This window comes from Pituophis catenifer, unplaced genomic scaffold (genome assembly GCF_029215685.1).
Source record: "Pituophis catenifer annectens isolate HBS135680 unplaced genomic scaffold, rPitCat1.0.hap2 SCAF_1, whole genome shotgun sequence".
Classification (NCBI taxonomy): Eukaryota; Metazoa; Chordata; class Lepidosauria; order Squamata; family Colubridae; genus Pituophis; species Pituophis catenifer.
Genome location: NW_027256881.1, coordinates 222,824,618 through 222,851,782, shown reverse-complemented (window position 1 = coordinate 222,851,782; position 27,165 = coordinate 222,824,618). Strand labels below are relative to the sequence as shown.

Genomic DNA, 27,165 nt, shown 5'->3' with positions numbered 1-27,165 from the left:
TGTGGTCATAAGTCGAGGACTACCTCTACTGCAGTAAGAACATTTTGCAGCTAGGTGATATATGGCTCAGAGAAGTTCTTCGGGGAATGAAGTTCAGATGGTTACTGGAAAGAAAGAGAGTTGATCCCCAATTTGTATTTTTAACAGGCAGGCCAGTCTTCCTATATAGAACTCTTGCCTTCGTATATTCCCTGCTTCCTTGCACACCCAGCGTAATTGCTGCAGAATATCATATTAAAGAGAGAACATGCGCATGAGGGATGCATGTACAAGCTTAATGTTTATCCCTCTGATTCTCAAATCTGGAATTTCAGATGTGTTGATATAAAAGCATATAATTGGAAAAGTCCTAGGGACTGCGATTAACTTTAATATATAATTTCTGTATTTTTTAAATTGTTTTAATTTTTTTAATGACATTGCTAGCATGCTACTTCAGCAGATGGACAACAACTTAACTGACTTTTATTGATTTTAGAAGTTAAACAAGATTAACCTTGAATGGGATATCATCAGAGTTGTAGCCTTGAGTGATATTTTTTTAAAAAAAAAACCCTTAGAGAAGAATGATCTGTCACTTCATGGCAATAAAATTGCATGGATACAATCACCAGGAATCAGTCTTCAACTGGAGGCATTTTCATTCTCTATTGCTTATATTTCAGCCTAGAAACTATAACAGTAGAATGGAAAATGAAAAGAAAAACCCCAACCCACTAATTTCCTACTGTAGTTTGATCATGCAGAATGCTTCATGGATAAAACGATAGATTTTTCTTTAGAAGAAAATTGCAGTGGGTCAAATTTTTTAGGTCATCACATCTTTTCAACCCCAAAGTGTAGCGATTCACTTTTTATTGATTTGGTAGATGAAATAAACAAGGTCAAAAGGTGGAATATCTTTTAACTGAATATTGCTCTTTTCTCCCCCCACCTTTCCTTCATTTTTTGCAGGATCTTTCCGTAATGATGGCTTGAAAGCTGCTGATGTCCTTCCCATACTAAAGGAAAAGGTGGCCTTTGTTTCAGGTAAGTTCACAGTCTTTTCATTTCCATTCTGAAGTTTAATTCATGCTAGCAAAAATTAGTAATGTTTTGTTTCTGAGTTTCATAAGATATTGGGAAACAGTAATCTATCGATTGGATTTAAATAATGTTTTAACAAGTGGAATCCCAAGAGTAACTTTTAAGCTACGTTGTACTGACATATTTTAGTGATGTTTTCAACTCTGTTTTTAATTTCTTTTCCTTGATTCGTTGCCTCCTTGAGAACAATTTCTTCATGAAAAGATGGATATGAATTAAATGAACAAGGTCCGATACTCAATCTTTACCATCACTACTTATGATTCAAACAAAAATCCTGTTTGTGGAACCCAAGATACTTTTTGTATTTCAATTCTCATTAGCCCAAGCTTGGTCAAAAGCAATATATATGGTAATTGTCACCCAAAACATCTAGCTGATCTCTTGGTTATCTACCCCATTGTCAATGAAAATGAGGTAGAATCTGGCTCAATATAAGAACTCTTCCTACATGGACATTGAATGACTATCTACCTGCAATTCCTTACTTGGTTATTGGATTAAAAATAATGAGTTGTTTTAAACTTGTGCAATTATTTTTGTATTTCTCTATAATTTAGCATGATGACATATGGTTCTACATGTAGCTAAAAATAATTAGAATTTCTGCAAACCTCACATTCGGTTCTAATGCTAAATTAAAATAAAATGGTTGGGCTGTAGTTCAATAACAGAACAGCAACATATTGAAAACTGCACAACACTCTCACATTGCATCTGTAAGATAAACTTCCTTCTGTTTTGAATGGTTGAAAATTAGAAATAATATAACCACAAAATAAGGGGTAAGTGTCAAAAAGTCAAGTCTGAAGAGACACGACAGGATTCCAATGAGGCAAGATAATAAAGATGAAACAGCAAGTAAGTGCAGATTCTTAAATAAAAAACAAAATGTCTTAAATACACATTATTCCCATTGTTGGGTGATCAAATACAGAGGTTGATCAAACGCTTACTCCTTTAATTATAGTGTGAGTAAGAAGTGGAAGCAGTTTCCAGACATAATTCAAAGTGTGGGTTATGATTTATAAAACTCACATGACTTGTGAATAGGTTATTGGAAAGATTATATTCTTTCTCTCTCAACCTGCTTGAGTTTTAAAATTCTCAGCAGTGGTCTTCTTTATTCCTCAGAGGGACATTTGCTGTTTCCTGGTTCTGAAATTGCAGATAAAATAAGGCTGGGAAGGTTCATCTTAATTGTTCTCCTTGCAGCAAGTAAATAGGTTTTTTTATCTCAACCAGCTTTTCTTCAAATGGGTTTTTGCTGATGGTTGTTGCTTACTGCCTAACTATTTATTTGCTTTTATGCTTTAATTACAACTGTCTATTCTATTTTGTATTTAATATCCATTTTGAAGTGGAAAAGCAAGACGTAATGTTAATACATTGTAAATTTTGTGAGCCGAGAGTCACTTAGGTGAGAAGGGCAGTCGTACAAATTGAATGACTGACTGAATGCATGCAATAATTGCATAAATAATGAGTTTTATTTCCATGTTAACATGGATGTGTTGTATTTTTTTACCAGAAGGTGGGTAGACAAATCATAAAAGTTGTATAGTACTCCACGTTCATGCCTTTGGAATCAATATTGAACTGAATGTTCAAATACATTAGTTACAAATTAAATGATGAATGTTATTGCATATGTATATGTGCTTTATGAATTTATATCCAATCCTATGCTTAGCGTGTGTGAGCCATTGTTCAATATCTTGCTTCTAGATATTGCCAGCTTGAAAGCTATGCGGACTACCTTGACCATTGACCTAAAATGTTAAAATAGAGTGATGCTCAAGTTTAAGACATCGGTCAGGCTTCACCTAAGCAGGATTCATGTAATTGCCATCCCCATGTCCTTTCTGCATTGTACATCAACTGGTTGCAGTGCTCATGTTAAAGACCCTGGTTTTTTTAAAAAAAGAGATAATTTTACTTCTGGGATTTGTGATAGACTTGGAAAAAAAGCAAACTGCATCAGGTATTTATTCAAAATACGGCGTCTTTTGTTCTGATGTGTAAATGGGCTTCTGGTTCAGAAAGGAGATTTTTATGCTGTCCTAGTGTAACTCATTACCTAAAGATAATATAGCCCGAACTGGCAGAGGTTGTGCAGAATGAAAAGGTTACCGTAAAATCCTCTTTTGAAAAGATGGTAGAAGAGACACTTGAGACCTCTCTTGTCCAATTGCCTTGCTTCTTTGTGTCCGCATGAAAAGGCAATCGCTTTTGACACAGCAAGCTCAATAGCAACCTTGCCAACTACACTGCCTCTCAGTAACAGGCAACAATTACCAGTGGCTTTTTTGGAAAGTATCTTTATGGTTTATTTGGTGCCTGAGGAGCATCTTTCCTAATCTGCAGCTGAAGTGTTGTTCTTTATATTCTGTCCTGCATATCTCTACAGAAAGCCCAAGCTCAAAAATGAATTTTGCTTCTCTTTTTCCACCCAAATCACATGAGCTCTCTGTTTCCTTTCATATAGAGGTACTTGCTTTCAAGTGCCTTCCTTTCTCTGTGCTTTGATTTCACACTTTTGATTTTCTTCAAAGTCTTCTCTCTTAGAAGATTTTGCCTTCTGTCCTTTGCTGTTATCTTTCTAAAACTGATAAGAAGTATGGTAGCTGTTGGGTCCAGATAACCCAGGTGCAAACCAGCTTACATTTCAGAATGGATGAGGTGCATCTTCCCTCCATCAAAAATGTCTGAGAAAAAAGTTTGATATTAAATTTGAATGTACATGTATATTTATATTTTAAAGTAAACACACTGGTTAAAATAGTGGCGAAATCCACTTACCTTCGCTACCGGTTCAGGAACCTTCTGTGCATGCACAGATGGTAAAAAACCAGGATGTAATGAGGTCCCGGTGTGTGGGCGGAGCCTCCCGCTGCCGGCGCTACCAGTTCGGCAAGCCGGATAGAACTGGGTGGATTTCACCGCTGGGTTAAAATCCGTGATCTTTCTTTAATAAATCTAAGTAGTCAAGCTTAAAGAAACTGGTTTCCTTGGTTTGTTCATTTCCAGTTTGTATGTTGCAAAAGAGTTCTGACATTGCCATGCTAGGAAACCTATATATAATATTTATACCAACTCAGAATATCAATACTTCCAGATACAATTTGAGATGCTGGCGTTAACTTTTAAGGCCCTGCGTGGCACAGAACCTAGAAATTTGTAGATCTCCAGTTATCTCTACCTGTCTACAAAATTCAATAAGAGTTGTTGCTTTGAGCTCACCTATTCTACTATAGCGAGGGTCCAGCAGTCATTACAGGGTTAACTTGCAGTTCCGGTGATGACTGAGTCTGCAATTTGTGAAGCTCCTCCCACATCCACTGGCTTCCCAGATCTCAGACTTAGTCATTCTGGTTAGACCTATTTTGGCTGAGCTGGGAATTATTCTTTAATTTAGATAATAATTCCTTTTGGTAGTTAGTTTCTTTACTTCTTTGAAGGATTGCAGAACTCCCAGGGACCTGGTTGAGCTCTGCTTTCTCCAGCGAGACAGGCTTACGCCCAATTCCGCTGAGGACCGCTTTTACTGAAGTGGGTCTGCAGGCTGGCAGACCCAATTTGGCATCCCTGGAGTGTTGCTCCATACGCTTGCTGGCTGTGGCTTACTCTGAACTCAGCAGGCCTGGAGAATCAGCGGTCAGTGTGAGGCTTCTCCAGAGGTCTTTACAGGCAGCACTGGAGCTTGGTAAACCCGTTCCGGCTCGCTTCGGAGGGTTTTTTGGGTGTCCCCCCCACCTTTAAAGGAGCCTTGCCTTGTGGAGTTTTAGTAGTTTTTTGTGGCGGTGGCCATTTTGGTTTTCCTTGTGGAGGCGGCCATCCAAGCCTCCCTCTCGCCCTTCTAAGAGACCAGCTCTATCTCAGCCCTCAATTTCCTCACCTACCTGTTTGGATTCGGGCCATTCTAAAAGGAGCAAGATTTCTGCATCCAAAGCCCAGCCTGCTCAGAAAGGGTCTCGATCTAGCGAAAGGGTGGAGGCTCAAAGACATAAGTCCCTGGAAGGAGCAGTTGAGAAAGCGGTACAGCAGGCCACTAGAAGGGAGTTTCTCCAGTCTCAGGCCATGGAGGCTTCTGCTGTGGAGCCTATTGCTTCTCCTGATCAGCCTGCAATGGCTTCCTGGTCTCCAGATGTGAGCACATTTCCTCCTTCTCAAGCTGAGGCTAGTGCTCTTTTGGGGGCTGTTCAGCATTCTCCTCCACCTCCCCATATTTTTCTTGTTGTTCAGGTTATAGCTTCCCCTCAGGTGGCCCCTCAGGCTCCAGTTTTAACTCCTCAACAGGAGTCAGTTCAGTCTCCTCCTGAACCTATCGCCACCTAGGGAGAGACTTCTATCCCTCCTTCTGGGATGGTTCCTAGCCAACCTCTTGATTTAGCAGCCCTTATTCAAGCAGCTGTGCAGCAGGGTATTGCTGCAGAAATGCAACACAGAACTGGATCTTGGGTTTCAGAACAGGCCAGGGCTCATGGGGCTTCACTCACTCAGGGTTCTGCTGACCTTGAACAGACACAAGAGCAGGATTATTCTGGAACCTATGCCGGTCAGGGGTCTGCTGCGGGGGAGGAGCTAGATGAGCCTGGTTTATCTGATGATGAAGATCTTTCTCCTGATCAACCTTCATTTGTTGGGTTATTTAAACCTCAGGTTTTCAGATCCCTTCTCCACAAGGCAAAATTAATCACTGGCCTGGGTCTCCCTTCACAGAAGCCTGACTCTTCGGGGGTGGAAGCAGGGGCCTCCTCTTCCCTATTTGAGGAACCTACTCCGGAAACGGAGGAAATCCCAGGTCCCAAGTTGTTTAAGGATGTTATTACTAGGCAATGGTCAGCCCCAGTTTCTGGGCCTAATCCTAGTTCGGTGGACAGATGCATTTATAATCTGGATTCTAACATCTCTTCAATTTTGCAGGTTCCAACAGTGGATCCTCCTATTGTGGCTCTATCTAATTCTTCAGTGCTCACAGGCCCTCCGGAGGAAGGCCTCCGTCCTGAGGACAAGCGTCTAGAGCACTCCCTGACTAAGGCTCACCAAGCTGCAGCATGGGCTGTTCGGGCTTCTTCGGCAGCCTCTTTCTTTAACAGGGCTACCCTTATGTGGGTTAGACAACTGCAGGGTCACTTACCTTTGTCTGATACTAGGGCTCACCAGGATATCAATAAAATTATAGCGGCTCTGGAGTATTCTGCAGATGCCACTCTTAATGCCTCCAGATTTGCAGCTAAATCCATTGGTTCCAGCATCACCTCTCGCCGCCTCCTTTGGCTTCGCCAATGGCAGGCTGATACTAAGAAATAAGTGGTGTTTGGCATCTTCCCCATATTCGGGGAACCTTCTCTTTGGTCCTCCTCTTGAGCCCTTGCTTATCAAATCCAAGGATAAGAGGAAGGTCCTGCCTAGCTTGTCCTGAAGGTCAGAAGGTCGTCCTTCCCCTTCTTCCTTTCGGCCCTTTTGGAACCCCCCCTCGAGTTTTCCTTCCTCCAGGTCCCAGAGATTTCAATCTACCAGGCAAGATAGATCCCAGGACAATCGGGTCCTGGATTCCGTGGCCAAGGTCGCAAATCTTTCAGAGGGGGGGAGGGGTCGTTCTTCCCGCATGTTTCGCTGACTCTTTGCCCGACCCTCCCATAGGAGGCCGCCTGGCGCTCTTTGCCAGTCAGTGGGAGGCGTCAACCTCGGATGCCTGGGTCAGGGAGATGGTCTCCCAGGGACTATCTTTAGAATTTCTATCCAACCCCCCCCCCCAAGATTCCTCCGGGTCCCTCTCTCACGGGACAGGTCTCAACGGCTTCTACTGGAGGAGGCGATGGCGCACCTCCTTCAAATCCGGGTCATCGAACCGGTTCCAGTAGACCAAAGAGGACAGGGGTTCTACTCCCGCCTGTTCCTCATCCAGAAGTCATCGGGGGGTTGGAAGGCCATTCTCGACCTGAAGTCCCTGAACCATCGCATAATCTACCGTCGGTTCAAAATGCAATCTCTTCAATCCATCCTAGAATCTATCAGGGAGGGAGACGTCCTCACATCTATCGATCTGACAAAGGCGTATCTTCACGTTCCCATCTGTTTGGCCCATCGCAAATTTCTTCGCTTTTGTCTGGCGTCTCATCATTACCAGTACCGGGCTCTTCCATTTGGACTCTCCTCGGCTCCCCGAGTGTTCACCAAATTGATGGCAGTGCTAGCGGCCTCCCCCCGAGCAGTTCCCATTCGGATCCAGTTTTACCTGGACGATCTATTGATCCAGTCCGGCTTGGAGAAGTTAGCGCATCAGGACCTGCTCACCACCATTCAGGTCCTGAAAAGTCACGGTTTCTCGATCAATGAGGCCAAGAGCCACCTGGTACCAACGACTCGTATTCAACATCTGGGGGCCATAATAGATTCCATCCAGGGCAAGGTTTATCTGTCACAAGAGTGCCTGATCAGTTTGCTGTCCCTGGTGGGGCAGGTCTCTCTAGGGCAGCCAGTTCCAGTGCATCGGCTGTCACAGCTTCTCGGGAAGATGGTGTCCTGTATAGGGATCGTCCCTTGGGCCCATTTCCATTGCAGGGCTCTGCAGTGGTTCCTCCTACCTTTTCAACAGTCCCTCATGAGTTCTTCCGACACCCTAGTTCGGCTATCACCCAAAGTTCTTCTTTCTCTAACCTGGTGGGTGTCTCTGGCCCTATCCAAGGGACGTTTTTTCAGGGAAACTCCTCTGTTGGTCCTGACCACAGATGCCAGTCTCTTCAGCTGGGGTGCACACTTGGGGAACCTCTTTGCTCAGGGTAACTGGAGCCAGGCCGATCTATCCAACAGTATCAATTGGTTGGAGCTCAGAGCCATCCACTTAGCTCTGAGGGCATTCCAGGACCAGCTGGAGGGCACTCACATTCTAGTCAGGACAGACAACGTAGCAGCGAAGGCCCACATGAATCGCTTAGGGGGAGCGCAGTCACGACGTCTGATGGAGGAGTCCGACCTGCTGGGCCTATGGTCGGAGAAACACCTGGAATCCATCAGAGCCGCCCACATCTCCGGAGCAGCGAATGTGTGAGCAGATCTTCTCAGCAGGGCCACAGTGGACCAGGGCGAGTGGCGTCTTCGACCAGCCATCTTCCGCCAGATCTCCTGACGGTTTGGGGCTCCAGATGTCGGCCTGTTCGCCTCCAGCAAGAATCATCAGACGAGCAGGTTCTTCTCATGGTTTCCAGACCAGGGGGCAGAAGCAGTAGACGTCCTTCGGAGTCCCTGGCCACCGGGGCTTCTGTACGCCTTTCCACCGTTGGTGATTCTTCCCAAGGTCATCCGGAAGCTTCTCGTCGAGGAGGCCGAGCTGATCATCATCGCCCCCCATTGGCCTCGCGGTTCTTGGTTCATGGACCTGGTGGCTCTGTCGCTGGCTCCTCCTTGGCGTCTTCCTCAAGACAAGAGAGCTCTCAGTCAAGGAGATCTTCTACATCCAGACATTGAATGGCTTCAACTAACCACATGGAGGTTGAGCGGCAAATCTTCCGCAGTCGAGGTCTCTCGACTGACATCATAACTACCCTTCAGGCATCTTGTCGGGCTTCCACGAACCACATTTACAACTCCACCTGGCTGTCCTTCTGCCGTTGGTGCTCTCGCTCTGGCCTGGTCGCTTTAGATGCCTCAGAAGAGCAGGTCCTGGGGTTCCTTCAAGTTGGGTTATCTTCAGGTTTGGCTCCTTCAGGTGTCTGCCCTTGCCTCGATTTTTTCTTGTGGGTCTTCCCTGCCCCTTTCCAGACGTCCACTCATCAGGCAATTCCTCAGGGGGGGGCTCTAACCTTCACCCTCCTACTTTACACAGATACCCTACCTGGGATCTCCCCAAAGTTCTTTCTGCCCTCACCCGTCCTCCCTTTGAGCCTTTGAGGCAGGTGGGTTTACGGTTCCTTTCTTATAAGGTGGTTTTCCTGGTTGCCATAACCTCGGCTTGTAGGATCTCTGAATTGGCAGCTCTCTCTTCTCGTTCGGACCTTTGCATCTTCCATTCGGACTGAGTGGTTCTCCGATTAGATCCTTCCTTCATCCCTAAGGTTAATTCCCCATTCCATAGAGCTTCGGAACTCATCCTTCCCAACTTCTGTCCCTCCCCTTCTCATTATAGGGAATGGACCTGGCACACTCAAGATTTACCTTAGGAGGACTTCTTCATTCAGGCGTTCAGAGAGTCTCTTCGTTTCTTTCCTACCTTCCTCTATGGGTCTGAGGGTTTCCTCTCCCATTCTGGATCGGTGGCTTAGGGCCACTATTACCTCTGCTTACGAGGCTCAAGCATTGCCAGTGCCTTCCCGGATCACTGCTCATTCCACTCGTAGTGCTGCCACATCCGTGGCCTGGGCCACTCAGGCATCCCTGGAGGATATTTGCCGGGCAGCCACATGGTCTTCCCCTTCTCCATTTATTCGTCACTATAAGTTGGATGTATACGCTTCTGCGGAGGCGGCCTTTGGCCGCCGAGTTTTGCAGCAGGTGCTTCAAGGGGATTCTCTTTCGGACCGGTAGTCCCCCCCAATAGAGGTTCTGCTTTGGCATGTCCCTGTAATGACTGCTGGACCCTCACTATAGTAGAATGGACGTTGTCTTACCTGAACGTCCCTTCTGCGTAGCAGAGGGTCCAGCAGTCATCCCCACCCTATCCGGTCCTTCTTCTTCTTCTTCTTCGTGTTTCGTGGTGGAGGTGGTGGTTCTTTCTGTTCTTTGTTGTGGTTTTCCCAGCTCAGCTATTCGGTCTGCAGAATCTTCCTCGTCAGAAATCTGGGAAGCCAGTGGATGTGGGAGGAGCTTCACAAATTGCAGACTCAATCATCACCGGAACTGCAAGTTAACCCTGTAATGACTGCTGGACCCTCTGCTACGCAGAAGGGACGTTCAGGTAAGACAACGTCCATTTTCTTCTTTGAAATATACACACAAGATTTATGAACCATTTGTCTTAACTTCTTAATCATTAAGATTAAGTTAATTATCTAAGTTAATTATTAAATTAAAATCATTTTTCCTGCTGTGATATCCTCCTTTTAGAGCAGGGATGTCAAACTTACGTTGTCACGGTGGTGTCATGTGACATATCAGAACTTTTTCCCCCTTTGCTAAACCAGGCATGGGCATGGCCAGCACATGACACAATTGGCCCATGGGCCGGGAGTTTGACAGCCCTGTTTTAGAGGATCATTTCTCTAAAGTGAGAGTAGCTTTACCCTACTGGCACTATAGAAAATCCCTGAAAACCTGTTTCTTTCAGCAGCTTTGGAGATACCAGAGAAATGGGAAGTTTCTGAGACACTTACTCTCACAGGTTGTCCTCGAACCCAAAGTCCAGATATAGTCTCCAAATGGAAGCAAAACTAGATACAATTTTGTACATGTTTTCTGTTGAGTGTTGAACAAAATAACCTCAGTTAAACATTTCAAGTTGGCTGTGTTTCAACCAGGTACTCTTGAAAGGGCTTGAGTGTTCTAAATTCTGAATATGACTGGACCAAATGCTGGTGTTCTACAGTCTTAGTAAAAAAATAACAACAACACTGGGTTTTTCAATTACATCTCAGTATTCATACCAACTGCCATGGTTGGAGCAATCAGCATGCCCATGACACCATTCAAGGCTGTTATGTTTTGACTCTGAAACATAATTCTTATTTATCTATTTATTCAATTTATGTTGCTCCCCATTACTAAGCAACTTTCGGCAGGTAGCAAAAGTTTAAAAATTACAATATGAAAAATAGACAATAAAAAATAAAATTCAATACACCAGGGACAATGTATTAGCATAATTATAATGGGCTCATATACTATTCTGTTCTGTTGTCTGGAGGAAGATCCAGCTTTGGGAAGTTTTTTAAAGACCAGTAGTCTTGGGGCCTCAAGAGAGATACTGCCGGGTTTCTATAAGATAACACTGATTAATTGATGAGCCCAAAGCAGCAACTCTATTGAATTTTGTAGATAGGTAGACTGGAGACCTACAAATATATATGTTCTATGCCGTGCAGGGCCTTAAAGAGCATCAGCATCTTGTATGGTACCCAGTAGCCCATCAATAGCCAGGAAAGCTAATACATTAGGAGTATTATTTATTAAGGTTTTATTTATAACTACTTGTGCTGCTGCATTTAGGATCAGCTGCAGTTTCTGAGTAGTCTTGAATCCTAGTTCTTGTTTGAACTTTAAACATGCAAAACATCTATTACAAGGTCAAAACAGTTCAACTTGAACTGTTTTACACATTTCTACCTCTCATTCCCCAGGCAGATACATTACATTACACTTCACAGCCTCGCTGCACATTGATGATACTGTATCTAAATAGCCCAAGCAAGCATATGTCACATGGCGGTTTAGCAATATTTGAAGGATCACAAATGTCCTACTCGTGCAGGATATAACTATTATCAAGAAGGCAAATAGCCATTTTGAAAGGTATGTGCTAGGAGTTACTTGGTCTGAATGTTAGCCAATTGTTGCATGAATTTGGCTTTGACCGCTGCATCTGTTTGTGGAAATATTTAGGAGGAGATTGTTAATAAGAGAAAAATGAGAGTCAAGAGGAAGGAAATGCAATGTGCTGTTGTAATATATAAAAAGAAGAAAATAACACCAATTGCATTTGGAAGCGGTTCTCCGGGAAAATAAAACTTACATTCCAATTCAATTGTTTGTTAATGACATTTGCTGACATTCATGCCAGCCCTTGTCCTTGCGTAGAAAGAATTGTTTTGGGGAAAATGTTCACTTGGTATAGAAAATAAAATGTTTTTTACTTGGAAAGGTCGACGATCTAAAATAAAGTAATACCTATTGTTACTCATAAAAGGCCATTCTTTGTGCATTCTGCTCTATCTACATTCCCAAGAATGTTTTAAACATTTTAAAGTATCACTCAAGCTAATTTTAAAGTTCTTTCTGTTCAGAGATTGTAAAAAATAAATTGCTAGTTAAGGAAGGTCAGTCTATACCAAGAGCTGAATGGATCACTCTGCACTTGCTGTTTACATAGAGGAAAGCTGATTTACACTCTGGTTTATTTCTAAAAGTTTTTGTTTTTATTTTGTTTTTAAAATTTAGAAATAAATAAGTTACAGAAATTACTGGCCTAAGAAGCAAACACTAAGCAAATTAATATTGGTCAGTTATATCTTTAATTTTTTTTGTAGATCACCCTGATTTACAGGGTTCATGTTCACACTGGAAAAGAGTGCTGATTGTTGTGAAATCAGCTGTTAGAATTAGCAATGCTCAAGAATGATCTATCAGACTACTTTGTTAATTGATACACATCAGTGGTGGGATTCAAGTAATTTAACAACCGGTTCTCTGCCCTAATGATTTCTTCCAACAGCCAGTTTGCCAAACTGCTCAGAAAGTTAACAACCAGTTCTCCCGAAGTGGTGCGAACTGGCTGAATCCCACCACTGATATGCATTATCTTTTAGTTTTTACAGTTCTTATAGTCCACACATTAACGTGGAAATAAGATTAAATGAATTTAGGAAAGAATAGAAGTAAAAATACAGCAGAAATTGACTCACTCTATTCTTAGTGGAGGATCTTATCCCATGCTATTGAGCGAAGAAGGTTTAAGTGTGATGTGGTCAGCATGCTGAGCAGAATGAAGAAAGTTCAGGCCTTTTTAGTACTTGGATGGGGGAGATTAGAAAATACCAGGGCTGCAAGTTAGACTGGAATTCAAAAAGAATTGTGGAAAAGTAAAAGGGGAAAAACTCCTTCATGGTTGCCAACACATGGACATATCCATGTAGTTATCAAGAATTCAGTTTGATTTGGAATCTTCCTATGCCTAAAGGTGATTTTTCAGGAGGAAACTGGACTTTCTTGTTTTCTTTTGAAGACATTTCGCTTCTCATCCAAGAAGCTTCTTCAGCTTTGACAGGATAGTGGGTAATGGAAGGACAGCTTGTAATCTGCATCCTTTTAGAGGGTCGTTGAAGCACTTGGAAGTTTATCTGTGTCCTCAGGGTCACCTGAGTAGTGCTCCTGGTTCCTGTAGTCTACAGTTTTTCTCTGGAAATTCATTCCCACTCCCACACCATTCAAAGCATGTTCACCCCAAATTGTATAGCTAAAAGTCTGTAGAAATTCTCAGTCATTCAGGTCAAGATTGTCCCAAATGTGCTTTTTCAGGAGGCAACTGGACTATCTCGTTTTTTCTTTTGAAGAAAATTCCCCACTATTCTGTCAGAGCTGAAGAAGCTTCTTGGATGAGAAGCGAAACATCTTCAAAAGAAAAAACAAGAAAGTCCAGTTGCCTCCTGAAAAAGTACCTTTGGGACCACCATGACCTGGATGACTGAGAATCTCTAGTCTACCAACTGTTGGAATCTTCCTATGCATCTTCCTATGTATTTGGAATCTTCATATGTATAGAGCAGTGATGGCTAACCTTTTTGCCATTGCGTGCCAGGAGAGGGGGGGGCGGGGGAGGGTCACACGTGCAGGTGCCCACGCGCATGTGTGCGCAACCCCTCCCCCCTTCCCCCCCCCACTCCTGGCACAGGATGGCCTGGTAGGCCCATTTTTCTTTCTTACCTGGTTCCAGATCTTCTCTGTGTATCTGGGAACGGTGAAAACAGCCTTTCCCATTCCCGTGGAAGCCCTACGGAGGCTGAAAGGGCCCATTTCCCAACTCCCGGTGGGACAGGAAGTGACATTTTTTGCTGTCCCCAGCCTCCAGAACCTCTCTAAGAGTCTCTAGGAGCCTCTCTAGGAGTTTGTAGGAGCCTCTCTAGGAGTCTCTGGAGGCTGGGAACAGGAAAAAACATCACTTCCTGTCCCACCGGGAGTGGGGAAATGGGCCCTTTCAGCCTCCATAGGGCCTCCAAGGGAGTGGGAAAGGCTGTTTTCACCGTTCCCAGATACACAGAGAGGATCTGGAGCCAGGTAAGAAAGAAAAACAGGCCTTCCCCACCCCCCACCTCCAGGCCCTCCAGAGGCAGGAAACAGCCTGTTTCCCTACTTGTGGTGGGCCCAGAAGGCCTGAAAATCAGCTGGCCGGTGCACGCATGCACCCCAGAGCTGAGCTGGCATGCCCACTAATATGGCTCTGCGTACCACCTGTGGCATGCGTGCCATAGGTTCGCCATCACGGGTATAGAGTATGGACCTTGCATCATTAACATAATATTTTTCCAACTTTTTTTGAGGAATTAAATAAAAAACAGTAGTATTGCCCTTTAATAATTATAGATAATAGAGTAGCATGTTTGCTTCTTTTCTCCTATTAGTAATTGATGCCCAACAGGGGTGGGTTCTACTTACCTTTATTACTGGTTTGCAATGGGGCTGTGCGCGGGGTGATGACGTCAGGGTCGGTGGGTGGAGCCTTCTGCTGGTTTTACTACTGGTTCTATAGAACCGGTGTGAACCGGGGGCAACCCACCACTGATGCACAACCACATTACACCTAGGAAAATACTTCAACATTTCTTTTGAATGTTATTTACTTAAATTGGATTACATGAGACATCTTCTTGCCTAAGGCAGTTCAACAAGTAGTTCTTTCCACTTTCACACAACTCATTGTGGATTAAGTAAACCAATTTATTATTAATTTATTTTAGCACACAAGAGAGAAAATCTCAGATGCATCATGCTACTGTTGGGGCAGAAAAGAATATATAGTACAGGTAGTCTTCGACTTACAACTATTTGTTTAGTTACCATTTGAAGTTACAAAGGCACTGAAAAAAGTGACTTATGACCGTTTTTCACACTTATGATGTTGAAGCATCCTCATGGTCACCTGATCAAAATTCAGACACTTGGCAACTGATCCATATTTATGATGGTTGCAGTGTCCCAGGGTCATGTGATCATTGTTTGTGACCTTCTGACAAGCAAAGTCAATGGAGGAGCCAGATTCACTTAACCACTATGTTACTCAGCACAGAAATTTTGGGCTCAATTGTGGTTGTATGTCGAGGACAATGGCAGACAATGAATAAGGGATAGCTGCTGTGTAAATTGGTTTTCCGCAGGTTCCTGGTATTTTTATTAGTATTGGACAAATTCTCTACTTTTAATTTTGCAATAATTTTGCAATTATGTTGTCTAAACGGCTAGAAATGAATGGCAAATCACTGCCATTTTGGGTGTGTGTGTGTAAAAGTTATGTTTTAAAGAGAACATAAAAACTAACACAAACTAATACAAATTAAAGAAAACAAAGAAAGCAAGAGAAGAAGCGCAGAAAAAAGATAAGAAATAGAAAGAAGCTTCTGATTTCCTTTGCAGCAAATACAAATGTGATTATAAAGTTATCTCTTACTCTATGATTACAAAAAAACCCCTCACCTTTTTCTATTATCCAATCTTTTTCTAATCACCAAAACCACAAGTCATAAGTGCATCTTTTTCTGTTTCATTCAAAATGTCTATAAAGACCCGTCAATCATAAATGTAGATTTTATATCTTCTCTAATCAGAGAAGTTAATTTAGACATCTCTGCAGGTTTCATCACCTTCAGAACCATTCTTCCATTGTGCATTATATCAAATTTTGTGATATTTGAATATATAATTTATTCTCACTGCAGTTAATAAAGTTCCATGGCTTTTTTCTTTGCCTGTTCATTAGTCCCAAAATAAAACCCTCTGGTTTTATTCTGAATTCATGTATCTGGAATTCAATGGTTGAGGTTTATAATAGAAGCGCAAATACAAAAGAGGTTTTCCCAGTATGGAAATTCCCAGGATTCACCTCTATCTATAAATATTAAACAGAAACAGAACTTTATTAATAGTTCTGTCTTCCAGACCACTTGGTATTTTTGAAAAGTATTTTTCCCCAGATTGAGTTTTCATGTGATTTTTCAACAAATCATGGTCGCCACGATGTAAAAAAGATGTTGGGACGCAGAGAAGAGCAACAAAGATGATTAGGGTACTGGAGGCTAAAACATGAAGAACAGCTGCAGGAACTGGGTATGTCTAGTTTAATGAAAAGAAGGACTAGGAGAGACATGATAGCAGTGTTCCAATATCGCAGGGGCTGCCACAAAGAAGAGGGAGTCAAGCTATTCTCCAAAGCACCTGAGGGTAGAACAAGAAGCAATGGGTGGAAACTAATCAAGGAGAGAAGCAACTTAGAACTAAGGAGAAATTTCCTGACAGTTAGAACAATTAATCAGTGGAACAACTTGCCTCCAGAAGTTGTGAATGCTCCAACACTGGAAATTTTTAAGAAAATGTTGAATAACCATTTGTCTGAAGTGGTGTAGGTTTTCCTGCCTAAGCAGGAGGTTGGACTAGAAGACCTCTAAGGTCCCTTCCAGCTCTGTTATTCTATTCTATCATAGGGAAAAGTCAATCTCAGTTTTGCTAGAATAATCCTTGCTTGTAGATTTAGTAGCATCAGTTGTTATTTAAAAATCAAATATATTAAGAAAATGCCCAATTGTCCGTCCATCCATCCATCCATCCATCCATCCATCCATCTATCTCAAGATTTTGAAATTTGTACTTGCTAACCAATGCTGTTAGTGGGTACTCCTAAACTTTTGAAAAATCCATATGTTTGAAAATACAGAATAATCACCATTTTTATTGCTGACTTTTTTTTAACATAAAAAACACCTTTAACACTTCCAGTTGAAGTGATAGTAGTGTACAATATAGTGAGAGAACTGCCCTAATCACTCAAGTGGTAAAAACTGAGAGGAGATTTTTACAAAGAAGCTGCAGTTCGGTCATTTCCGTCTTCCTTTGGCTGACATGATGTAATGTGTTTCCTGATTAATTTTCAAGCAATTGTTTGTTTTGTTACAGGCGGCCGTGATAAACGAGGAGGTCCCATCCTGACATTTCCAGCACGCAGCAATCATGACAGAATAAGGCAGGAAGATCTTCGGAAACTTGTGACTTACTTGGCTAGCGTACCAAGGTAAAAGTTCAAAACAAAGGCCTTGACGTATTCTTTGGTACATATTGGTGTGGAAAACCTTTGGTACATATTGGTGTGGAAAAAAGAAATGTTCCTTTTGTGCTCACTCCCCTCACATCTTATTCAGCCAAATCAGAGTGGAATGAGGTGAAGGGACATAGCACATGGCAGACAATGAATAGGGAAAGATTTCTGTGTAAATTGGTTCTCAGCAGAGTCCATGGGATTCTTTTATTAGTATTGGACAGACTCTCTATTTTTCATTTTGCAGGTACATTATGCAAATGGTTGGAAATGAATGGCAAATCACCATGCCATTTGTGATATGAAATGGCCCTATAATGGGAACTGAATCATGGTAGTTTTGCTGTCACTTAACCATCACTGATGTCTTCTTGAAAGGATTAATGTCCTGAAAACCAAAGCTCATTATAATATATATTACAATTGTTATTGTAAGGAGTTATATCTAATACGTGTTATATATAAAGGTAAAGGTTCCCCTCGCACATATGTGCTAGTCGTTCCCAACTCTAGGGGGCTGTGCTTATTTCCGTTTCAAAGCCGAAGAACCAGCACTGTCCGAAGACGTCTCCATGGTCATGTGGCTGGCATGACTAAACGCCAAAGGTGCACGGAAAGCTGTTACTATCCCACCAAAGGTGGCCCCTATTTTTCTACTTGCATTTTTACATGCTTTTAAACTGCTAGGTTGGCAGAAGCTGGGACAAGTGATGGGGAATCACCCCATTACGCAGCACTAGGGATTCAAACCACTGAACTGCCGACCTTTCGATCGACAAGCTCAACGTCTTAGCCACTGAGCCACCACATCCCCGTGTTATATATAATTCACATTAATTTGGGTTTCCTGATAAAATAATAAATCAATAACCCATGTGCCTATCCCCTCATCAGCACCGTCTCAACTGAAAAACAGGAACCACCTTGTCTGAATACGGGTTTATTATGGTCTAACCTGTATTGTGCTGCCTGGTTTGTTTTATGTATGAAAGATATTGAAGGAAAGATGAGAAAATAGATTGTGAGGGGAAAGTTTTTGAACTCTCTGTCAGTGTAAAATAAAAATCTGTCTTGAACAAAAACTCCAAATTTGCTACATTTATCAATAAATGCACAATGGCATATTTGAGACCAACCCAAGCATATTTGTATGTAAAAAAAAAATTGTGGATTTTAGTTTCTTTCAAGCGTTACTTTGTTATTTCTTGTAATACTTATTACCCTATAATGAAATTCTCAGAGCAGCCTTTATAAAGTATTCTTTAAAAACCATACAATCTAATAGTTCAACAAGACAAAACCATTCTAAAACAATCATGATACTAAGACTTTGCAGCCAAACAATAAGGTTTTTAATTTAATAATTGAAAGAGAATCATAATAATGTAGGAATATTTATTATTTTGAAATCAAGTACAGGAAAAAAAGCAAGTGGAGGATATCTTCAAAAACGATCATATAATATTTATTGTTTATGGACAGAATGCTCCAAATTCTATATTTCTTGGTTAGCTGTGCTTCAAAATTCATCATCTACTTGTCTTTCAGATTACTTAGGACTATTAAAATAAATTTAAAAATTGACATACACATTTTATTGGCTACAATTTTCAATTTGTGTTTTCTTTTTTGCTACTTGTGGGAGAAAAAGTGATAGTGCAAAAAGGAATGTGATTATCCAATTGCCTCTGAAGTATGTGTGTGTTGCACTGGGATTTACCCACTGCACATGGATTTATAAACTGTAAGAAAAGAAAATAATATTTTTAAAATTATTATTTATTACAGCCTAAACTCAGCAGCATAAAAAATTGTACATGCAAGGTATCCAGGTAATAAATACATAGATACATATGTGTGTGTATTTGTGAATGAATGAATGAATGAATGAATGAATGAATGAATGAATGAATGAATGAAGTAAAAAATGGGAGTTGAGCTCAATAATTGAAAATAATAAAATAAAACATTTACAGTACAGTAAATTACAAATACACCATGAGTTTTCTGAAAGCAATAGCTATGAAATTAAAAATTTAGTCACTTCCCTGCAAACTTTCACCAAACATACAGTATAATGGTGTGTATGAACAGATGCTGCCAAGAATATTGTCAGATAAGGGGCAGCATTGCCCATGGGTGGTTGATGGGTGGGGCAAGAGACTCAGAAGAGACACCCCCCCTACTTTTGGGGGCTATGAAGGTGAAGAATTGTATTTTCAGATTTAAAAATATTTTGTTAACATATCTTTACAATAAAGTAAAATGAGTTCATCAGGTCATATTTCCTGCCTGATTTATCTGATAAGGCTGATATGCAGGTGATTCTTGGTTTGCAACCACAAGTTCAGCAACCAGTCAAAAGTATAAAGGTGCTGAATGAATGGTAGTTATGACTTGTCCCTGAATTTCCAGCTGTTGCAGCACCCCCACAGTCATATGATTGTGATTTGGGTGTTTGGCAAATGACTTGCTCTTATGGCGGTTGCAGCAGTCCAGTCACATGACTGCCATTTGCGACCTTCTCTGCTGGCTTAAATGGGAAAGCTGGCAGGGAAGGTCACAAATTGCTTCTATAAGTTATTCCCAATACTTTTTCTCCCTAGGAGTTCCACTATGGAGTATAGGATCCCTGCCACCTGCCATGCTTCATGGCATGCCTCTGCCCACAGAATTCCCAATCTGCCCTGAGTGCTCAACTTGATGATAATGATGATGATGATGATATCCATTCAGTCATGTCTGATTCTTGGTGATTCCATTGGCCAAGTCTCTCCACATCTTCTGATCTTGCACTACTTCTTTGAGTTGCTCTATGCTCTGGCTGGTGTCAGCTTTGAAGGCATCCAGCCATTGTGTTATTTGGCGGCTGGATTTCCTTTTGCCATGAACTCTACCCAACATAATTGCTTTCCCCAGGGAATTCCCCTGCATGACAGGGCCAAAGTACCATAAGTGAGACACAACTTTGTGATTGGCCTTCTAGTGACATGTCTGATGTTATGTGCTCTAGTATTTGCTTGTTGGTCACCTTTGCTGTCCAAAGAAGCCTTCTCCACCACCACAGCTCATTCAAGTCAATTTTCTTCATGTCTTGTTTGTTTGATTGAGATCCAACTTTCACAACAATAGGTAGCCACAGTAGAGCAAACTAATCTATATTTGGTTGTCAGGCTGATGCCTTTGCTAAGTGCTCAACTTAGGTAGATATATTTGGTACACAACTGGAGAGGCAAACTCAACCCAACCATTTTCTCATGCAAGCAGACAGTTGTCTATGGAGACTCTCAGTCATCCAGGTCATGGTTGTCCCAAAGGTGCTGTCAGCGTTCCAAATTAGGCTCTCTTCCAGCACTGACATGAACGAAATGAAGCAGAGAGCAGAAGAGTTGATTTATTGCTGAGATGAACTTTTACCCAGTTTTCTGCATGCAACAGATAGTGTTACCTGGGTGATGGAGGGTGGGAGCCACATTCCTGTGAAAAGAGCGTGCCGGGACGTAGAGATGGATCTGCATGATGGCCAATGGGACATTGGGGTTGGAGAGCGGAAGAGGAGGGGGTTGGAAGGCGGGGCCAGTTTGGCTGCAACTTGAATCAGGAATGTTGGATTTTTTCTATTCTTAAATAAAAGTGATTCATTAGAGACTTTGCGTTTGAGAATGAAGTTTATTTAAGATAGCACCGAAGCCTGACAGGTGCTTTTTTCAAGAGGCAACTGGACTTTCTGGTTTTTCTTTGAAGACATTTCACTTCTCATCCAAGAAGCAAAACGTCTTCAAAGAAAAAAAACAGAAAGTCCGGTTGCCTCTTGAAAAAAGCACCTTTGGGAGAAGCAATTACAGAGAGAGTCTCCTGGCAGAAAGGAAAAGCTCTGGCAGATGGAGAAGTGTTATAATTGGTGTATAAGTCCTTTTTTTTTTGCCAGTCCTGGCAAAAAAAAAAAAATTCTCCCAAATTTATCTGGGGGAAATTAAAAGGGACTCTTTACTTCTGAACAGTTAGAATTCCAGAGATACTGAGAGAAATGCAAAAGCGGAAGGCAGAAATACAGCAATGCAAATTTGCTTTGAAAGATAGCAGCAAAATGCAACTGTCAGTCTCTGCTTAAAACTGCCCTGAGGGCTGCCAGGAAAATGATTTTAGCAAAAGGAGTCAGCAGGCAAAGTTCAATAAGACGTGTGGGACCCTTACAAATCCTTCTACAGAAACATGCCTTTGAAGTTTGGCCTGCATTGCTGACAGCTAGCCAGGGAAAAACCACAGTGGACTAAACTCAATTCAACCTCCGTGGAGGTTCTCTCTACTCTTTCCAGTTCTCTCTGCTGTGCTTCTCTAAATGCTCATGCTTTGTTTCATAAGTGGTCTGGAAGACAGAAATATTAATAAAGTTCTGTTTCTCTTTAATATTTATAGATAGAGGTGAATCCCTTCCAACTTCCATATTGGGAAAACCTCTTTTCTGTCTGTGCTTCTATTATAAACCTCAATCATTGAAACTTTCCAAAATAAAGAGGAAACGTTGTTGTCCTAGTTTCTGTTGCAATAGAAAACAGTGCCTATCTATTCAGTCCTTTCATGATGTGGAAAGGGGTTGAAATGGAATAGCAATGAAGGCTTTAAGTGGACACAGGAAACAGGTTTTGGGGCACTGAGATGTATATTACATATGGCAGCTGTTCTTCAGATTGAGTTTCCTTAAGGTTTTGTTTTTGCCTTGTGTTTTCATTTGACTTGTAATAACACCCAGCTTGGCCTCTCAGCAACCTTTATTCCTCCTGACTTTAAACTGGGAGGATAGTAGGTCAAACTTCCACAAATAAATATCAAATAGCCACGAATCTCATGCTTGATAAGGTAGCGGTAAAACTGCCCCTTTAGGTTACTGTAGTTTGCAAAGATTGTAGGCTTAGAAATTTAAGATCTAGGGTTGTTTTTTTAAGATAGGTGATCATCACAGAGACTTGTCCAAGACTAACCATTTAATGTGTTACTTAATTTTCTCTTAAGGATGCTTTGGCATATATATATATATATCAGTGATGGGTTTCAAAAAATTTTACTACCAGTTCTGTGGGTGTGGCTTTGTGGGCATGGCATGGCTTTGTGGGCGTGGCTTTGTGGGCGTGGCAGGGGAAGGATACTGTAAAATCTCCATTCCCTCTCCAATCCAGGGGAAGGTTACTGCAAAATCCCTATTTCCTCCCAATCAGCTGGGACTCGGGAGGCAGAGAATAGATGGGGGCGGAGCCAATCAGAGGTGGTATTTACTGGTTCTCCTAACTCAAAATTTCCGCTACCGGTTCTCCAGAACTGGTCAGAATCTGCTGAAACCCACCTCTATATGTGTGTGTGTGTGTGTGTGTGTGTGTGTGTGTACACACACACATATATATATACACATACACACACACACACATACACACAGAGAGAGAGAGAGAGAGAGATACACATACATACACAGATATATAGATATAGATATAGATATATTATATTTATCTATCTATAATATAATATATAAATCCGTCATTGAGCTGTGGCTACATCCACTAATGGGAATCTGGCTCCTAATAAACTCTTCAAAACTCAAGTGTGGCTTCTTGTCCTGTAAAAAGCTCTCCAACTATCTTCTCAAATGCCCAAACCTGCCTTTTTTTACAAGGTACATAAAGAGTATCAATAGTACTAAAGTGTAATTCCTCTCTATTTAAGAATGTAAGTGGGGTTTTTCTTTGTTTGCTTTTTGTTTACATTTGCATCTTGACACTTAAAAAGATGTGATTCCTCAAATAACCTGTGAATACTTACATTCTTTGTACGAACAAAAGAGGCTTTTGGAAAAAAAGGAGAAGGAGGAGAACAAATTACTTCAAACCCGCTATAGAACATTTGAATTCCTTTGTGGATAAGCTTAAATATTTGGAGAGGTGGTCTACCTAGTGAATTTTAATTTTCTTTTCATAACCTCTCAAAAAGATTTCTTTCTTTCCTTTTCCAGTTACCTTTTCACCATTTCTATCCATCCAGATTTTTCCAGATTCCATTTTTCCCCCTTCCTTCTGCAGCATCACACTTTTTTTTTTACTAACTTTCCATCCTCTTTTTTTCTTCATTTTTGATATTACTAGTGGAAGAAAGGAGGGGAAAGTGTGTTTTTGAGCATTTCACTATATAAGTAAAAGAAAAGTTGGTATGTGTAATTAAAACAGTTGATATTTGTAAAATATGGGATATTTTATTTTAAAATATTTTCAGATCCTTTTTTTTTTCATCCTAGACTACCTTTTTAGTCTAGAGTAGTCTTTGCAAAGGTGTATACAAATACAAATGTATTCACACACAAAGATGATACATGCACACATTCACCTGGAAAAAGAAACTCCAAAATTGGTTTTACCTGGTGTTGGCCAGCCTAGGTTGACCCCATGTAGAAGCTGAAATTTAGTCCAGATTTTTTTCATGTTTATACATTGAATTTAATGGCATTCCATTAAATCTGGAATCAACTTTTCAGGTTAAAAAACAAACAATATAACCCAGTTTGGCAGGATTACTGATATAATCTTTATATACATTACAGTGCATTGTTGAATACTTAGATGCACCTAATGGTTTTGATGGCAGTAGAAATTCCTATCTTCAGATAGCCAATGGAAAATAGAAAGGAAAAATAACTTACCTCAGTGTTTGTTTGTGTGTGCGTGCATGCACAGATGCAGACGTAAACACATACACACACAAACAAACACATATTGCTCTCAATCAAATATTTCGTAAACTGAAAATGTTTGCTCTATTTCTTGAGGACTTTAATGGAACAATCCTTTATATATTTAATCAGAACTAAATCTAATAGTTTAGTATGGCTTATTCTGAAGTAAGTAGGCTTCTGAAGGTCTGAGCTTGCATTATCTTCATCAGAGACATCATCACTGTAAAGGAACTAAAAGAAAGGTTTAAAAAGGTATTGCTGATGTCTAAATTATTTCTGTTTTTTACAATTAAAAGCTAAATTAAAATATTGTTTCCAATTTATTGGTTGACTAGATTGTTTAATTCCCCTCTTCAATTTATATAGGAGACTTCGAAGTGGAATTTACTGCTTAATTTGGGGCATCCTGTTTATTTATTAATCGGTTAAATTTTTTGGCTTATATGGAAAATGTTAATTTGGTTTATGAGGTTTAATTATATATTTAGATGAATATATATCATTAGTCTTTTGCAAATTAATTACAAAAATTGTTTGTATGGAAAGTATTTCATTCTTGTTTTGAGTTGGTTTGATTTATGCTTTTTAATAAACAAGCTAGTCCAATACATTAATTTTTATGAGGATTTTGCATCATGCAGCACTTGAAAATATCCTCTCTAATAATTGAGATGTTTTAGCATCATTGAATTTATTGGCATTTGCAATGTGATTCACTGATTGTCTTATATAAAGCAATTTATATAAAGAAAAGCTATTGTACAATTAGGATGGAATTTGAAATGGTATATAGTTGACTGACTAAAGTTATGGTTTGATCCAATAGGAGAAGTGTCAGAACATGATAGAATGGAATCCCCAACCATTTTGGCCAATGGGAACATTTGAAATTTCGAGAGCAACAGAATGATGTTAGAGATGCCCTCCATGAAATCTTGCCCATTCATAAATTGATGGCTGTGGTTACATGGCCAGTCAAAATAGAACATTGAGTATGAATGAAAGAATTGCAAGGCTGATATCAAATTGGAAACTCCAGTGATAATGTAAAAAATAGTTTACATCTAATATTTAAGAAGATTCTTATTAGTTAGGATCATTGATCCATTTCTTCCAGTAAGCTATGAATAACTATGAATATAAATGGTATACTGATGTATGTTATGCATACATGTAGTCCTCAACTTTTGACCATTTGTTTAATGGTGGTTCAAAGCTATGATAGCCTTGGAAAAAAATATTTATGACCTGAAAAAAGTTATTATCACATTTACAACCATCATACCACTCCCATGATCATGTGATCACAATTTGGATGCTTATCAACAGATTTATGATTGGTTGCAGTGTCCTGTGTTCATGTGATCACAATTTTGCTACCTTTTTGCCAATTTCTGGCAAAAAATATCCATTGGGAAAGTTAGATTTGCTTTCAAATTCACTTAACAATAATTGAAAACATTATCATAAAATTGGGTCTGTAATTGACTTTCAATTGCAAAGACTTACAATGGAAATTCTGATGTTAATTGTGGTCATATGTTGAGGACTACCCATTTTTTTGTAACATTCTTGGATATAACGGTTATTGCCAGTGAACATAAGCATATGAAGCATTTTCTAAATAAATGAGTATTCTGATAATTATCATTTATTATCAAATGCTACCTGTCCTCTTCTAGCTAAAGAAGTGGAGCATTCAGGTTAAGATCTTATGTATGTATAGTATATTCTCTACTGAAAGGTTGAGACTCTAAGTCTAGGAAGAGCGTATAGAAGAGCAGCAAAGATGATTAGGGGACTGGAGGCTAAAACAGATGAAGAACAGTTGCAGGAATTGAGTATGAATTCTCTAATGAAAAGAAGGACTAGCAGTGATCTGAAAGCAGTGTTCCGTTATCTAAGGGGCTGCCACAAAGACGAAGGGATCAGCCTATTCTTGCAAAGCACCTGATGGCAGAATAAGAAGCAATGGATGAAAACTAACCAAGGAGAGAACCAACCTAGAACTAAAGCAAAATTTCCTGACAGTGAGAACAATCAACCAGTGGAATGGCTTGCCTTTAGAAGTTGTGGATGCTCCAACACTGGAGATTTTTAAGAAGAGATTGGATTGTCTGAAATGGTATGGGGTCTTCTGATAGAAGACCGCCAAGATCCTTTCCAACTCTGTTATTCTGTTAAGGTTACAGATTATCCCAATTAAACAAGTATTGTTCATGGATGATAAATTTATAATTTGATGAAATATACTGTGATCCATAAAAGCTTATGTGACAATGAATTTGTTATTTTTTTTTATTTAGCACAATTTTCCCCGTTTTTGCCAAAGTATCTCTATTCTTTCATGCATTTTTGTATTACATGTTCAGCAGGCCATTGATGACTCAGATACACAGAATGGATTTGCAGCATATCATGAGAATAATTTAATTATTTTTAGGTTGAAAGTGAAGGATTAAATGCCTCACATTTATCAGTCAAAATCTACTAGCTGATTACTTTTTATATTTAGATGTTAGAGACTAATACTGAAGCAAATACACTGTGTCTTAGACATCCATTGCACATTATATATTTTATTTAATAGCGTTTCCCTTTATATAAACTCATAGCTTGACATTAATTTACTATCCAAAAGGAAGCCTAATACATGAAATAATACATATTTTTAAAGTTAGTTTTAAATATTTTTAACTATAATAACCAGTCACTATTTTTCTATATAACCTACTCACAGATATGTTGAAAAGATAAAAAATTGGGGAAATACAATCTGTGCCACTTTTAGTTCCTGATTGATATCAATACAAGAAAGAAGGAAAGGAGGCAGGCAGGGAAAGAAGGAAGGAAGGAAGGAAGGAAGGAAGGAAGGAAGGAAGGAAGGAAGGAAGGAAGGAAGGAAGGAAGGAAGGAAGGAAAATATATTTTGAAGAACCATATATTCAGTCAGTCAAGTTTTTGTTGTTGTTCTGGACAAAGTTGAAATTATGTTACATAAAGATAGACTAAAACTAGAACATGATTCTTAAGACAACTTTTCTGGTTATGCCAGTGACATACGTGTCTCCAGTTTATGGACTAACTTGACTGCATGATCTCTGGTAATCCAGTGAACTAAGCAGCAGCCATTTTCTTTTTCAGTGCTTTGTCTTTGGTTGGAAGGTGACAGGGATAGTTAATACTCTAGTAAACTGTTTAGATGGCAAGGTTTATGGAGGGGGCGGAAGTTACTTTAAACCTTAGTCTCATTCAAGACAATGATGAATCTGCATACAGATAGGAGGTTGAACAACTAGCCTCGTGGTGCAACCGGAACAATCTGGAACTGAACACACTCAAAACCGTAGAAATGGTGGTGGACTTTAGGAAAAACCCTCCCATACTACCACCTCGTACAATACTAGACAACACAGTA

At 40.4% G+C, this 27,165-nt stretch overlaps 1 protein-coding gene across 1 annotated transcript in view; it reads left to right on the top strand.

Annotated features, from left to right (window-relative positions):
• Nucleotides 1-27,165, top strand: part of KALRN (kalirin RhoGEF kinase) — a 537,699-nt gene that overhangs the window by 240,704 nt on the left and 269,830 nt on the right. The window contains exons 2-3 of the mRNA XM_070949954.1: nucleotides 955-1,029; nucleotides 16,897-17,011. Of these exons, the coding sequence (XP_070806055.1) occupies nucleotides 955-1,029; nucleotides 16,897-17,011 (190 nt within the window). The remainder of the gene's footprint in view (nucleotides 1-954; nucleotides 1,030-16,896; nucleotides 17,012-27,165) is intronic.